This window comes from Rana temporaria, chromosome 5 (assembly GCF_905171775.1).
Source record: "Rana temporaria chromosome 5, aRanTem1.1, whole genome shotgun sequence".
NCBI lineage: Eukaryota > Metazoa > Chordata > Amphibia > Anura > Ranidae > Rana > Rana temporaria.
In genome coordinates this window covers 325,035,676-325,051,413 of record NC_053493.1, presented here as the reverse complement: position 1 = coordinate 325,051,413, position 15,738 = coordinate 325,035,676, and the positions used below count along the sequence as shown (strand labels likewise).

General features: G+C 42.1%; 1 protein-coding gene across 1 annotated transcript in view; it reads right to left on the bottom strand.

Moving 5' to 3' along the window:
• Positions 1-15,738, bottom strand: part of LOC120941019 (syndecan binding protein) — a 63,460-nt gene that overhangs the window by 9,944 nt on the left and 37,778 nt on the right. The window contains exons 3-4 of the mRNA XM_040354246.1: positions 6,139-6,214; positions 2,492-2,592 (exon numbers count right to left, since the gene is read on the bottom strand). Coding sequence (XP_040210180.1) covers positions 2,492-2,592; positions 6,139-6,214 — 177 coding nt within the window. The remainder of the gene's footprint in view (positions 1-2,491; positions 2,593-6,138; positions 6,215-15,738) is intronic.

Here is a 15,738-nt window from a genome sequence, read left to right as displayed (position 1 = left end):
TGATTTTAACTTGAAAAGAGCTGTCAGAAAAAGGTTTGGTGTTTAAGTGGTTAAACGTTCCTAATTTACATACAGAAGTTTATGTGATACAATGTTTAGACTTAACTTTCCACTAATAAAGAATGTTTTCAAAACTTGGCAGGCTGCCCAGACTTTGACTTTTGGCTGAGAGCAGAGAGGAAATTCTTTGCATACCAAAGTGCAGAGAGAAAATTATTTTCATGTCAAAGATTGTAAAACCCTGTGTCAAGAATCGCAATGGGAAAAAGTTCACAATAACGATTCTTGACGATTAATCGTGCAGCTCTAGGTCACATGTAGCTCTTTTGAAAGATCTACAAAAACGTCAGTTAAGGGTTTCTAGTACCCCCAACTTCCTCTGTTCACAGGACAGGTTAGTAGCCATAGACAAACAAAAAAAGGAACGACCAAAGATTCCAAACACTTCTCAATCTAATGAGAAAGTGATTATAAAGGGCATGTGTATCAACAGGCTTTGGGTTTGTCACAATGGGCAAAAGCACCTTGCATTTGACAGACATATTGCTACACTATGGCTTGAAAAAGAGCACGATCGCTTGAAACTGTTGCTAATCTAAATTGTGATGGAAGTCGTATTGCACTTGGAGTAAAAGTGTTTACATTCAATGTACGTTGCATCCCTTTGTGTGGGAAAGTTACGCAGAATAGCTAGTGGGACATTGTTATCTCAATGCAGTGAATACATTCAGATAAAAAAGTTTGGACTTTAAAACCGCTTTAAGGCGGAAGGGTGGTTAAAGAATGAGACCAGTGAGTGATGCAACACACTGTCATCCCCGAGACTTGAGCGGTTGTATTTTAGCACAAAGTTTGAAAAGTTTGCACTGTAAGCTTGTGGTCACACCGGGAACGATTTAAAGCCTGACTTCAACCAGATTAAGGCCCCTTTCACACTACCATGACTTCAAAGTCGCACAATCTCAGGGAATACCTGTGTAAACTTGAGGTCTATGGATTTCAACTCGCATCAAAGTCGGACTAAAGTAGTACAGGGCCTACTTTGAAGTCTGTGCGCCTTGAAGTCGCTATACCCAGGTACAATTTTCAGCACAATTTACATTATAGTCTGTAGCAGTTAAATCCTGCGGAAGTTTGAAAAAGTAATGCATGAATTACTTCTCAAAAAGAAATCACACTACTTGAAATTCATACCCATTAAGAAACTGCCATAGAAAGACAGATGCTACTTCAGGTGCAATTTGGAAATCTCATGTTGTAACGTGTGACCGGGGGCTAAGGCTCAATTCACACTTGTACAGTGCAACTTCAACATATCTTTAGATGGGTTTGACTTGCATGCAACTTTGGCTTTGACCAATAATAATGGACATTGGACAACATTAAAAACATTCAGGTGCAACTTTCATGTGACTTTTGAGGGTTAGCATTGAAGTCTATGGCCCTCCAGTCACATGAAAGTTTAACCAAAGTAGTGAATTAACTATTTTGAAGTTGTTGCAACTTTAAGACGCATAGATATGAACGGTAATCATTGGAAAAGATGGGGTGCAAATTGTCAGGCAACTTTGATGTCCAAAGTCCCATGACAAGTCACCCAATTGTAAAAGGAGCCTAAAAAGGAATACATTCCAAATATAGCCCCATTTTTAACAGTGATGTAGGGTGACCCTGCATTAATTACCTGTGCACAATGCTGAACTGTAAAGCACCCTGCAGCCAACATTGCCCGAACCAACATTACAAGCACACCCAAATTTACAGGGTGGCAGGGGGCACTAGAATCCCCCACCACCCCACATTTAACTTTATCATATAGGTGGCTCATTAGCGACCTTGTGATAGCAATGAAGAACCTGTCATTTACCACTGCCATTAGCCTCTTAATGTCATGTATGGCTAAGCAGTTAATCAAGCACAATCTGTTCTTGATTAGCTGCAGTAGATGGCAGAAAAAGTAGCGTGAGAATGGCACCTCCGAACCCCAAAGTTGCAAAATGTTTGTCACTTCCAGGTTCATTTGTCGCCCAGGAAATTGAGGAACAGATGTTCCCTGAGCTCCTCACAGCTCTCCATCCTGAAAATTGTTTACAAGGGGTTTTGGGCAATCCCCTGAGGGGGCATCCCTTCTTTGTATCATAAAAGTGATCCCTTTACTGAACAGCTGATCAGTGGATTAGAAAAAAAACACACACACACACACACACACACACACACACACACACACACACCACTTTGAAATTCAGGCCATTCAAATACAGCCTATTGATATCAGGTGGTTAAGCAACAGAGTCGCTTTAAAGAGCATTTCCAATAGCCAAACTCCCCTCGCTGATTTCCATGTTGCAGATGATGTACTCCAGCACTATAGGAAATCTGAAAACAGGTTCCAGCAGCTAGAACAGCTGAAACTTTGGGTCTGTGGAACATGAGCAAGGACATTAGTTTTAAAACTAAACACTGGAAAGAAAACAAAATCTGTTTTACTTACTGCATCTGCAGGCACCACAGACATATTTTTGTGGATTTCATCTTCACTCAGGCTTAAACCCATATACTGGGCCAACTCTGGATACAGTTTAGGATACAAACCTGACCGGGAAAAAACAGAGTTTGAATCAGAGAGTACAGTCATGAGAAAATATATACAGGAAGTTCATCAAGTGACCACACCAGAAAAAAAAATATATAAGTCTAAACCCATCTACTGGACATGTGCAGTTAGTTTAGTTGCAAATTACCGTATTTTTCACTCTACAAGACGCACCCGACCATAAGACGCACCTAGGTTTTACAGGAGGAAAACAAGAAAAAAAATATTCTGAACCAAATGGTCCACTAAACTATTTACCAGTGCCCATGAAATACAGCCTGACCTGTGCCAAAAAAATCCCTTCCAGCATAAATCCTCATTTAGAAAAAAATCCTCCCCATCTCAAACTTGTGCCAACTTCTCTCCCCTCCCAGTACAAACCCCCCCCTCCTCCAGCTGCTTCTCCTGTTCTGTAAAAAAAGCACCCCGCTCTGCTGGGACTTGTAGTGCCTCTGTGGGGGGCTGAGATATGGAAACCTGCTCTGCTGGGACTTGTAGTGCCCTATACTGTGGGGAAACTGATGAATCCTCAGTCCCCCCACAGAGGCACTACAAGTCCCAGCAGAGCGGGCTGTCACCTGTCCTCCAAACACAGCACAGCCTTCCATCCACTCACTCCTTGGCTGCCATCAATTCCTCCCCACTCTCCTCTCACAATAGTGTCCTACCCGAGTCTTGTAAGACGAGCTGCATAGTGGGGTTCTGTATTACCGGTCAGGCTTTGTCACTGACCAGGCACCTCCGTGGCTGCAGCGGAGCAATAAGCTGGGCATCGGCGGATGCGCTGTGCGGGAGGAGGCCGCGGGAACCAGGACTTTGAAGTTCAGGTCGGGGGGTTATCGTGCGGGGGGTGGCTTTTTGTGGCTGGGCGTTGACAGCGGTGGCGCCAGATGTTCATTCGGACTATTAGACGCATAGACATTTTCCTCTATATTTTGGGAGGAAAAAAAGTGCGTCTAATGGTTCGAAAAATACGGTAGTTTTTCAACAAAAGTGACAAATTCGTTAAATGGGCTTTCATAAATTCAAATTTTTCCGAAACTTTGAAAAGAAAATTCAAACAAACAAAAAGCCCTGACCATTTGAAAATACAAAGCAACAATAAAAAAAACAAAAATAAGAACCATTAAAAATTATAGGGATTGTAATTTCCTTTCAAATTTGGCTGTTAGTGAACGCAACAAATTTATCCGAAGTTACAAATTATCCAAAATAATGAATGGAACAAAATACAGTAATAAAAAAAATAAAAAAGTATATATTTTTATTATTATTAATGTTACGTTCCATTAGTTTAGATGCAGCATTCGTTATTTCAGATCCTTTCCCATTTGTTATGTTCACCAACAGCCAAATTTGAAAGGAAACTCCAATACCTATAATTTAATAGTTATTAGTTACATAGTTAGTCAGCTTGGAAAAAAAAAAAAAAAACACACGTCCATCTAGTTCAACCATAAAAATAAATAAATAAATACTGTATAACACACACTTTTTTTACCCTGAAAATAGAGGGTAAATTGTGCCTGCGTGTTATACGCAGGGGGCGGCGGAATGTTTTTTTCCTAAAACTTCCCTCTTAAAGTTAGGGTGTGTGTTATACGCCGATAAATACAGTAATATCATACAATCTCATATCCACAGTTGATCGAGGAAAGCGAAAAACCCCAGCAGAGCATGCTCCAATTTGCTACAACAGGGAAAAGAAAAAAAAAAAAAAAAAAAAAAAAAAGAAGAAGGCCTTCCAGATCCCCTGAGAGGCAATCACATTTTCCCTGGATCAACTTTACCTATAAATGTTAGTACTCAGTTATATTATGTATGAAAGAATCCAGGCTTTTCTTAAAACAATCTACTGAGCTGGCCAGAACCACCTCTGGAGGGAGTCTATTCCACATTTTCACAGCGCTTACTGTGAAGAAACCTTTCCGTATTTGGAGATGAACTCTCTTTTCCTCTAGACGTAAAGAGTGCCCCCTTGTCCTTTGTGTTGACCAAAAAGTTAATAACTCAACACCAAGTTCACTATATGAAACCCTTATATATTTGTACATGTTGATCATATCCCCCCTTATTCTCCTCTTCTCAAGAGTGAATAAATTTAGTTCTTCTAATCTTTCCTCATAGCTGAGTTCCTTGTTCCTCCATTCCTCTTATCAGTTTGGTTGCCCTTCTCTGCACCTTTCTCCAGTTCCCCGATATCCTTTTTGAGAACTGGTGCCCAAAACTGAACTGCATATTCCAGATGAGGTCTTACTAATGATTTGTACAGGGGCAAAATTATATCTCTCTCTGGAGTCCATACCTCTCTTAATACAAGAAAGGACTTTGCTAGCTTTGGTAGGGGCCCGTGACACACCCCCAGTCACCTGCCCCCTATCTACTCATTTATATGCCTCTATTGAGGAGACTTTAAAAGTTTAGTTAGGACTGCAGTATGCAGAGAGCCTTGGCGATGGCCTGCAGCTTAACCATGTATTTGCAAATGCGTGCAACCAATCCTCTGCTTTTAACATATACAGTTGAATTTGGCCGGTAAGTGTGAGCCTGGTTATTACGTATACAACTTTATTTGTACTTACGGTTTGCTCAAAAACGCATGTCATGCAAAGTCCCAAAAACTCCTTTCTCTCTTTTAAAGAACAGGGATGGAGGTGTATGCTTTGCATATGCCTCATTTAAAGTCCCAATCCTAGTTTTCTTCTTGCTAGCTTTGGAAACCGCAGCTTGGCATTGCATGCTACTATTGAGCTTATGAGCTACCTAAACACCCAGATCCTTCTCCACTATGGATTCTCCCAGTTGTACTCCCCCCTAGTATGTATGATGCATGCATATTCTTAGCCCCCAAGTGCATAACTTTACATTTATCAACATTAAACCTCATCTGCCACATAGTCGTCTAATTACACAGGGCATTGAGGTCGGCTAGTAAATTGGAGACATCCTAACTTAGTTTGTTATGTCGGATTTTTGTTCTAATCTTCGGATTTTTACGAATTTATTCCAAATTTTGATTATAGCGAATGACCCAAAAAAAAAAAAAAAAAAAAAAAAAAAAAATGAAACGAAAACCAAACACATTTTTCGGCCGTGCACACATCTCCACCTTACCTTTATCCAGAAAGCAGCTAAAGGGCAAAAACGTGCCTTTCCTTGGTGTGAGGAAGTATTTCTACAAGGCCTAACACACCTGTATATACACATCTTGCTCATTTTTCTATATAAGACTTAACAAGATGCTCCAAAGTCTAAATGAGATGTTCACTATAAACAAAATATGCAATTTTGGGTGGATATTAAATTCATCTGCTGAAATATTCTTACAACCTCATTCCCCACCTACAGAAGATTATGGAAAGACTTTAATGCGGTATATTTACAGAACAAAGTAAACCACACTTTTCTACTGAAAATACTAACTAATCAGTCCGAGTTTGATACCAGGTTTTAATAAAGACACATCTCCTTTATATTAACTTAAATCAAACCACATGCTTTATATTTTAAAGAAACTCATAAAAACGTAGAAGCTCGGCTCATACCTCCATTCTGGGATAAAGGTGCTGAAGCTGAAGCCTCCGATAAAATTGCTGGATTTGATGCAAAGGCAGTTTGAGCCTGAAAAGTAAATATTAAATATTTTTTAAATATATTTAGTAGCAAAACAGAGCACATTATCCTTACACTTGTAATAGTGATGAAACTATAGAAGATATGCAGTTATAAATGCCATCAAGAAGCCAAACACTTTGCCTTTAAAAGTGTTTTTGTTTAGGGTAGGCAAGTGCAAAGAACCCTTCAGGTTTTCATGCCAGGATGCGTTCAAAGAAGACAAAAAGCTTAAAAAAGGCCAACTATCTGAACAAAAGAAGCATTCCTCAATCCACACTGAATCTACGCTGCTGGCTATTGTATTCAGGCAGCTTAGACAACACCGGCTGTCCAAAAACAATGCTGCTGAACAGTGACTGGTTTTGATGAAATGTAATTACTGGCAGCTCAATAACTTTACAAATGGCTTAATCGATTTTTAAATTGTCTTGTCGGGTGGGGCTTGCAGAGCCACCTACAGATCAAACTTCAGTAGAAAATTCTGTTTCAGATGAAAAATGGAGCCATCCAAGGCCAAATTTAGGCTCATCCCCTACTCATTGACAGCACTCAGACATGGAGAATTTCATTCTAGAATGGCCTGCTCAATCCATATCTTGGGAGGTGAGGCATTTTAAAGCAGAGCTCCACCCAAAAAGGGAAGCTCTACTTGTTTGCTTCCTCCCCCTGTGCTGCCACATTTGGCACCTTTCAGGGGGGAAGCTGGCATCCGTTTTTGACCGGTCCTCATCCCCACTTCAGAGGGACTTGTGCACGGCGAGGTCCCCCTCCTTCCCCCGCCAGCGTGCTTCATGTATGCGCAGTAGGGAACTGGCTGTGAAGCCAAAAGGCTTCACTGCTGGGTTCCCTTACAAAGAATGACGGCGGCAGCACCCATGAGCAGATTAACAAGTACAGTATTTGTAGCTGCTGACTTTAAAGGATTTGTAAAGGCAGGTGGTTTATCTTCATGCATTAAGCAAAAAAATAAAAAATAAAAATCTGTAGCAGAACCCGACCCCCCCCCCCCCCCTCGCAATTACCTACCTGAGCCCCTTCTCTCCCCAGTGATGTCCATGATTCCTCAGCCATCCAGAACACTCCTGATTGGCTGAGACAGAGCGGTGGCACACATCACAAGCCTTTACAATCACTTTAACCTCAGATAGAAAAGTCATATGACACTTGCTGTCATGTTTCATTAACAGACTGGCTTTGTAAGAAGTGCATTTATTTCTGAATGAGGAGCATAAAGTCCAATCCCAACAACACTTTCTCCATGGATCTAGCTTATACAGAATAATTTTTCGGAGATCTACTAAATACACAACATCAGAAAACGACAAAGCGGCACTGAAGTTTCTAATGCACAGCTTGATCGACTATATAGAAAAGACTGAGAACCTGAACGAACACAAGAGACTTTTGTAAAATGTGTACCGTTTGCGGTCAATCCTTTACTATGACCAGGACACCAGTCTGCTGACAAGGCCACACATTACTTATTCAAAACCAATTGATCTCAAAGTAATATAAAAAAAAAGGGGCCAAAAATCTTCCTAATGGTTCATTTTAATCATCTCAGTGGACCATGGGAATACAAACATTTGGTATATGTGCACACAAAAGCCATTCTCAGTTATTCAAATGAATCCCTGGCTGCCTTCCATTCCTCTTTCTTGTAGGGAAAAAAAAAAATAATACACAAAGGCTTCCTCCTTTCATTTACAAGTCCGTTTTTTCATGAAAAAACATTAGTATTCTAGGTTGCTTGTTTTTGGCGGGATTTGAGTTTTACATCAAAAAGGTTACCAAGGTGTTCAAAGCCTTAAAGAGGAACTGCAATCTGCTCACATAATTTGTAATAAAAAACAATTCAGAAGCTTCGCTCCAACAACTTTGCATATTTTATGAGAGCGAGAGAGAGCGAGCGAGGTTTTAATATCCAAAGTTAAAAAATGACAAGGGCAATAGGTGGAGGAAAAAAAAAACAAACACTGAAGTTCTGCGAACTGATGCTAAATGAACCATGAAATGTTCTACATATCAGAAACAAGTAGATAAAACACAAAGACAGACAAAACAGACACGTGGTAATAAGTTGCGCAACTTTTTTTGGTATTTTAAAAAAGTGCAATATTCCAAAACAAAGACTTTATGTAATGCAGGGCTTGACAAATTTGCTTGGAATCTAGGAGCCAGGAACGCGCCCCGTCCCGCCGCATAAGCGAGTAGCGCCCGCATATGGAAGCGGCGTTTGCGAGGTATCGCCACGATTGGTAGAGCGAGAGCAATAATTCTAGCCCTAGACCTCCTCTAACTCAAAACATGCAACCTGTAGAATTTTTTAAACGTTGCCTATGGAGATTTTAACCACTTGACCACCTAAACCCCCTTAAAAAACCAGACCAATTTTTTTTTTCTCACACAAATAGAGCTTTCTTTTGGTGGTATTTAATCGCTGTTGGGTTATTTATTATTTAAGAGAAAAAAGACTGAAAATCCTGTAAAAAAAATTAAATAAAAATTCTTTGTTTGTCATAAAACTTAGCAAATTTTAAATTTTTCTTCATAAATTTTGGCTAAAATGTATACTGCTACATATCTCTGGTAAAAAAAAGTACAAATTTGTGTATATTATTTGGTCTTTGTGAAAGTTGGAGTCCACAATCTATGGTGCCAATATCTGAAAATTTATCACACCTGAAGTACCGACGGCCCATCTCATTTCTTGAGACCCGAACATGCCAGAAAAGTACAAATACCCCCCAAATGACCCCTTTTTGGAAAGAAGACATTCCAAGGGATTTAGAAAGAGGCATTGAGAGTTTTTGAAGTTGTCATTTTTTCCCCACAATTTTTATTTTTTTCACAAAATATTCATATTAGCAGGTTTTTTCTCACACACAGCATATGCATACCACAAATTACACATTCTGCTATTCCTCCTGAGTATGGCGACACCACATGTGTGAGACTTTTACGCAGCGTGGCCACATACAGAGACCCAACATGCAGGGAGCACCATCAGGCATTCTGGAGCACCCAAGCCAATTCTGACATTTCTCTCCTACATTTAAAAATCATAATTTATTTGCTAGAAAATTACATAGAACCCCAAAACATTATATATGCTTTTTTAGCAAAGAATGGCGGTCATTGCAACTTTTTATCTCGCACTGTATCTGCGCAGCAATTTTTTTATCGTGTTTACCAAAAAACAATAAAAAAAATTGTGCTTAGAAAAAAACAAATCAGTAAAGTTAGCCCAATGTTTTTGCATAATGTGAAAGATGAAGTTACGCTGAGTAAATAGATACCCAACATGTCACCCTTCAAAATTGCACACGCTCGTGGAATGGCGTCAAACTTTGCTACTTAAAAATCCCCATAGGCGACGTTTTAAATATTTTTACTGGTTATATGTTTTTAGTTACAGAGGAGGTCTAGGGCCAAAATTATTGCTCTCACTCCAACGTTCGCAGCGATACCTCACGTGTGTGGCTTGAACACCGTTTTCATATGTGGGCGGGACTTACGTGTGCGTTCACTTTTGCATGCGAGCACACGGGGACAGGGGCGCTTTAAAAAAACATATATATTTTATTGTTCACTTTACTTTATTTTAGTTTGACACGTTTTTCCCGCAAAAAATAAAAAATGTTGATCACTTTTATTCCTATTACAGGGAATGTAAACATCCCTTGTAATAGGAATATGGCATGACAGGTCCTCTTTACAGTGAGATATGGGGCTCATTAAGACCCCATATCTCACCGCTAGGCTGGGAAGCCTGAAAAAAAAAAAAAAAAAAAACACAATCCTGGCTTCGATCGTAGCGTTGAGTCGGTAGAAGCGGGAGGGGGGGGCGTATTGCAGGGTATTGTGAGTATTGGGCAGGGATGGCTGAGCAGGGATGGATGGATGGCTGGCTGGATCTGTAACTGCATGTGTCACAGATCCAGCCCACAGCACTGCTGCTGCCTCCGCTCTCTCCCCTCTCCTCTCACACTGTACCGTTCGGTACAGAGGGGAGGGAGGAACCGGCGTCATCACATGACGCCGGTTTGTTTACAAGTGATCGCTCTGTCATTGGACGGAGTGACCACGTGGTAAACCGCCGCCATCAGTGGCGATTTACCATGATCCGCCGGGTCCTCTGGATACTCCCCGTGTGCGCGCCCCAGGGGGCGCGATTCTGTGAGTACGTCCATGGACGTCCTCTTTTGAGTTAATCACTGCCCTACAAGGCGGTTCCCTTAACTAGTTAAAGGGTAAAAGTTTGTTGCCATTCGACGAGCGGACGCAATTTTGAAGCATGACATGTTGGGTATCAATTTACTCGGCGCTACATTGGTCTTTCACAACATAAAAAAAAAAAAAAAAAGGGTCAACGTTACTGGTGTCTTTTTTTTAAATATATATATATATATATATATAATTATTCCCCCCCCCCCCAAAAAAAGTGCGCTTGTAAGACCACTGCGCAAATACGGTGTGACAAAGTATTGCAATGACCGCCATTTTATTCTCTAGGGCAGGGGTCTCCAAACTATGGCCCTCCAGTTGTTCAGGAACTACAATTCCCATCATGTCTGTGAATGTCAGTTTTACAATGCCTCATGGGATGTATAGTTCTGCAACAGCTGGAGGGCCGTAGTTTGGAGATCCCTGCTCTAGGGTGTTAGAATACAAAAAATATATATGTTTGGGGGTTCCAATTAGAGGGAAAGAGATGGCAGTGAAAACAGACAGGGGGAGCTCTATTAGCATTGCTGGTTGTCTTGTCATACCAATGGCCACCACAAGATGGCGCCAGATCACAGAAGGAACCATAGGCCTGCAGAAGGCCGCAAAGCTGTGGCCTGAATTACCGGCCGGCCCGATGTGATCACGCGGCGGGGTGCACGGAGACACAGGATACCCCAGCTGTGTCGCACCAGGTCGCCAATTCTAGTTGCAATTGGCGACCCGGGTTTTGTCGAACCCCGATGTAATGTATATTGGCGAGTTTCATATATGCCAAGTCTTGTTACATGTAGCCAACCATTGGTTTCTTTCGTTTCTAGGAGGAAAAATGTTATGTTCATTACTAAGTTTTAAGCAGTTTTATCCCTCAGATTCGATAATTGGGTTTCATTGCTTTCAGAACCAAAAAGGAGCCACAGCCTCTACAGACAACTTTATACAAAATAGTTTTTTCTTTCCTGGTTTGTCGGTTTTTACATGTGAAGATTTTAGGTTTTGATCACCATTATTTAGTTGGCGCTTCCATTAGTCAGTCTGTTTGGTCTACCTTGTGTGTTGTATGTTCTGATCCGACATGTGTGGAGCTCTGGTATGAACGGGTTTCTTTCCTCCACTAATTAGCAGAACCAACTAGCTAAAGTCCGCAATTAGGGGTGCACCGAATGGAAATTTTGGTGCCGAAACCGAAAATGAAGGATGCACTAGGCCGAAAACAGATAACCCAAATTTTTTTTTTTATATTTATATATTCAACTTTTTAATTAATATCATCAATTTAAAATTAATGTGAATTTGGGGGCGCATGCGCAGCACGATGCTGGAGGGACCCGCCTGAGCTCAGCTCTGTCTGACCCAGTCCTCCTAGGCTGAAATCCCAGGGCTAAACACCAATTACAGCGATCTCACCGAGCACCCCTGTGGGAAGACCTAGTGTATGCCACCCGTGATAAAAAACAAACAAAAAAAAAACAACGGATTCGGCGCACCCAGCACAGCCTTACGAGCTTCCACCTGGACGAGAAGCGGCAAGATGTCCCAAAATGGCACCGGCCCCCCATGCACGGACAGAGAATCTCTCCCTGCTTGTTGGTTTTTTGTTTGAATTATCACATCTATTGCGCAGCTTGTTTTTCCTATCTATGTTTATTTTGTGTGTGTCTCACATTTAAAGTTGCAGCATTTTCAATATTTGTTTACTGACAGCGCAGTATCACCACATTTCCTTATCTAACCTTATTAAAATGCCTGGAGCGTCCGCTGTCGCTAGTTTGACCCCCCACCTGCGATCGTTGTCAGCTGCTGCAACATTTGTGGTGTGGCACCCGGCCCATGTTGCAGGATAAGGACACATTTGTCCTTTGGTTTATCCTCAGTTTGCGTGACAAGTAACTCCTTGTCCCCATGTTTTCAAGTTTCATTTACATTTTTGGTTCATTTGTTCCTATGGCCTTTAAGGCCATTTACCTGATTTACATGATAATTGAAAGTCACGTTTTTTCTGCTTTTTTTTTTTTTTTTTAACCACTTAACCACCAGCCGCCGTCATATAACGGCGGCAAGGTGGTTGCTTAACTGGGGGTCGCCGTTATTTAACGGCGCCCACCAGAAGCAGTAATGCGCGCCGCCTCGGGCGCGCACACTGAAAATTCTGTGCGCGCCGGGTCTATGAGACCCGGCGCTACACAGATCTCGGTAATTGACCGACAACCGCTGTCTTTTACCATGTGATCGCGCCGTCCAATGACGGCGCGATCACAGGTAAACAAACCGGCGTCATTTGATGACGCCGGTTCCTCCCTCCTCTCGCTGTACCGATCGATACAGTGTGAGAGGGGGGAGCGCGGGGTGTCAGCAGCGCTGTGGATGGATCTGTGACTATTGCAGTCACAGATCCATCCATCCCTGCATTAACCCCTGCAATACTCTGGCTTCCCTGTGCAATACTCTGCATTAACCCCTGCAATACTCTGCCTTCCCTGTGCAATACTCTGCATTAACCCCTGCAATACTCTGCCTTCCCTGCGCAATTACTCTGCAATACCCCCTGCGCGATAATCTGCAATACCCCCCGCGCCATACTCTGCAATACCCCCCGCGCCATACTCTGCAAAAACCCCGCGCCATACTCTGCAAAAACCCCGCGCCATACTCTGCAAAAACCCCGCGCCATACTCTGCAAAAACCCCGCGCCATACTCTGCAAAAACCCCGCGCCATACTCTGCAATGCCCCCGCGCCATACTCTGCAATGCCCCCGCGCAATACTCTGCAATGCCCCCGCGCAATACTCTGCAATGCCCCCGCGCAATACTCTGCAATGCCCCCGCGCAATACTCTGCAATGCCCCCTGCCAGTACTCTGCAGTACCCCTTGCGCAATACTCTGCAGTACCCCCGCACAATACTCTGAAATACCCCCCGCGCAATACTCTGCAATACCCCCCGCGCAATACTCTGCAATACCCCCCGCGCAATACTCTGCAGTACCCCCTGCCAGTACTCTGCAGTACCCCTTGCGCAATACTCTGCAGTACCCCCGCACAATACTCTGCAATACCCCCCGCGCAATACTCTGCAATACCCCCCGCGCAATACTCTGCAATACCCCCCGCGCAATACTCTGCAATACCCCCCGCGCAATACCCCCCGCGCAATACTCTGCAATACCCCCCACACAATACTTTGCAATACCCCCCGCACAATACTCTGCAATACCTCCCGCACAATACTCTGCAATACCCCCGCACCATACTCTGCAATACCCTCCGCACCATACTCTGCAATACCCTCCGCACCATACTCTGCAATACCCTCCACACAATACTCTGCAATACCCCCCACACAATACTCTGCAATACCCCCCACACAATACTCTGCAATACCCCCGCACCCAATACTCTGCAATACCCCCCCACACAATACTCTGCAATACCCCCGCACCAGTACTCTGCAATACCCCCCCACACAATACTCTGCAATACCCCCCACACAATACTCTGCAATACCCCCGCACCAATACTTTGCAATACCCCGGCCAATACTCTGCAATACCCCAACACCAATACTTTGCAATACCCCCGCACCAATACTTTGCAATACCCCCGCACCAATACTCTGCAATACCCAGAAAATACTCTGGGGAAAAAAATGTGTTTTAACCACTTCCCGCCCACGTCATATGAGGTCCTTGACTTTGTGCAGGGATATCTGAATGATGCCTGCAGCTACAGGCATCATTCAGATATAATTTTTTTCAGCCGGCGATTCTCTACACCATAAGAACGATCATGGCGGCTGTTCCGCCTCTTGATCGTTCTTACGGGAGGCAAAAGTGGACGTCCCCACTCCCTTCGCCCTCCGGTGCTTCTTCTGACTCACCGCTGCGATCAAAGCCAGGATCATTTTTTTTTTTTTGTTTTTTTTCAGGCTTCCCAGCCTAGAGGTGAGATGTGGGGTCTTATTGACCCCACATCTCACTGTAAAGAGGACCTGTCATGCTATATTCCTATTACAAGGGATGTTTCCATTCCTTGTAATTGGAATAAAAGTGATCAAAACATTTATTTTTGGGGAAAAACGTGTCAAACTAAAATAAATAAAGTAAAATGAACAATAAAAATAAAAAATAAATATTTAAAGCGCCCCTGTTCCCGCGTGCTCGTATACAGAAGCGAATGTGTACGTAAGTCCCGCCCACATATGAAAACGGTGTTCAAACCACACATGTGGGGTATCGCTGCGAACGTTAGAGCGAGAGCAATCATTTTGGCCCCAGACCTCCACTGTAACTAAAAACATGTAACCAGTAAACATATAAAATATAGATGCGCTAATATTAACTTAAAAGGTGATAAAACGTACAAAGAAAAACTAATCAGGGAGAATACTCCATAAACTGTGAATTACTAATATGTCCTTAATTAGTGCACAGTGATTAGCAGGATTCCATGCAGGGAAAAAATCACTCTCTTCAATCTGAATGCTAATCCAGCCCTCCACCGCTGTGATCAGATGATACAGGCACTCACAGACAGGGATTGCATGAAAGAAAAGAGAAAAAATCTCATTGCGCAATATTCGATGACAGATCAAAAAATGTAATCAGAGCATTGACATATGCACTCACGAATCCCGGCTTTCAGTAAAGCATGAAAACGCCACTCAGTATGTTGTTTCCTCAGCTCGATCCGATGCACTCGGATTCGATCGCAGGCTCCTCCCTACGCGTTACGTCACAGGCACGCGACTTACTCATGGGTTCATACGTTATGAGAATGGCTTGGGGTTTAGATAGCCTTCTCATTGACAGCGTTTACATTAGTGTGAGCAACCAAAGGGAAAGACAAACATCATTGCGGCAAAACTTTACTCACATAGCTGAATTCTAGTGAGATCAAATGTCGATGCATAGACACACATAATTTTAATAAACAAATTTAAAAAAATGTAATTGATATAAAACTTTAAAAACATTCTATGTAGTTTGCTATGTGAATGGTGCATTTGCATTTGCATATGCAATCTACTGCCCTCTTGTGGCCAGATATACAACAAGCATAGAATAAGTAGATGAACATTTAAAAATACAATTAAATAGATGCATCAACACTATTCAATATTATCAATAAAACATATAAAACCATCAAAAATATGTAATAAAAATTGTACTAAAGAGTTAAAAGATTATTACTATAATAACAGTAATAAAAACCATCATAATGAATAAAAATCAATATATATTAATAAAATTAATTATTAATACAAAACCAAGAGTATGTTTACGAATTGGAAATGAAGCAATTTA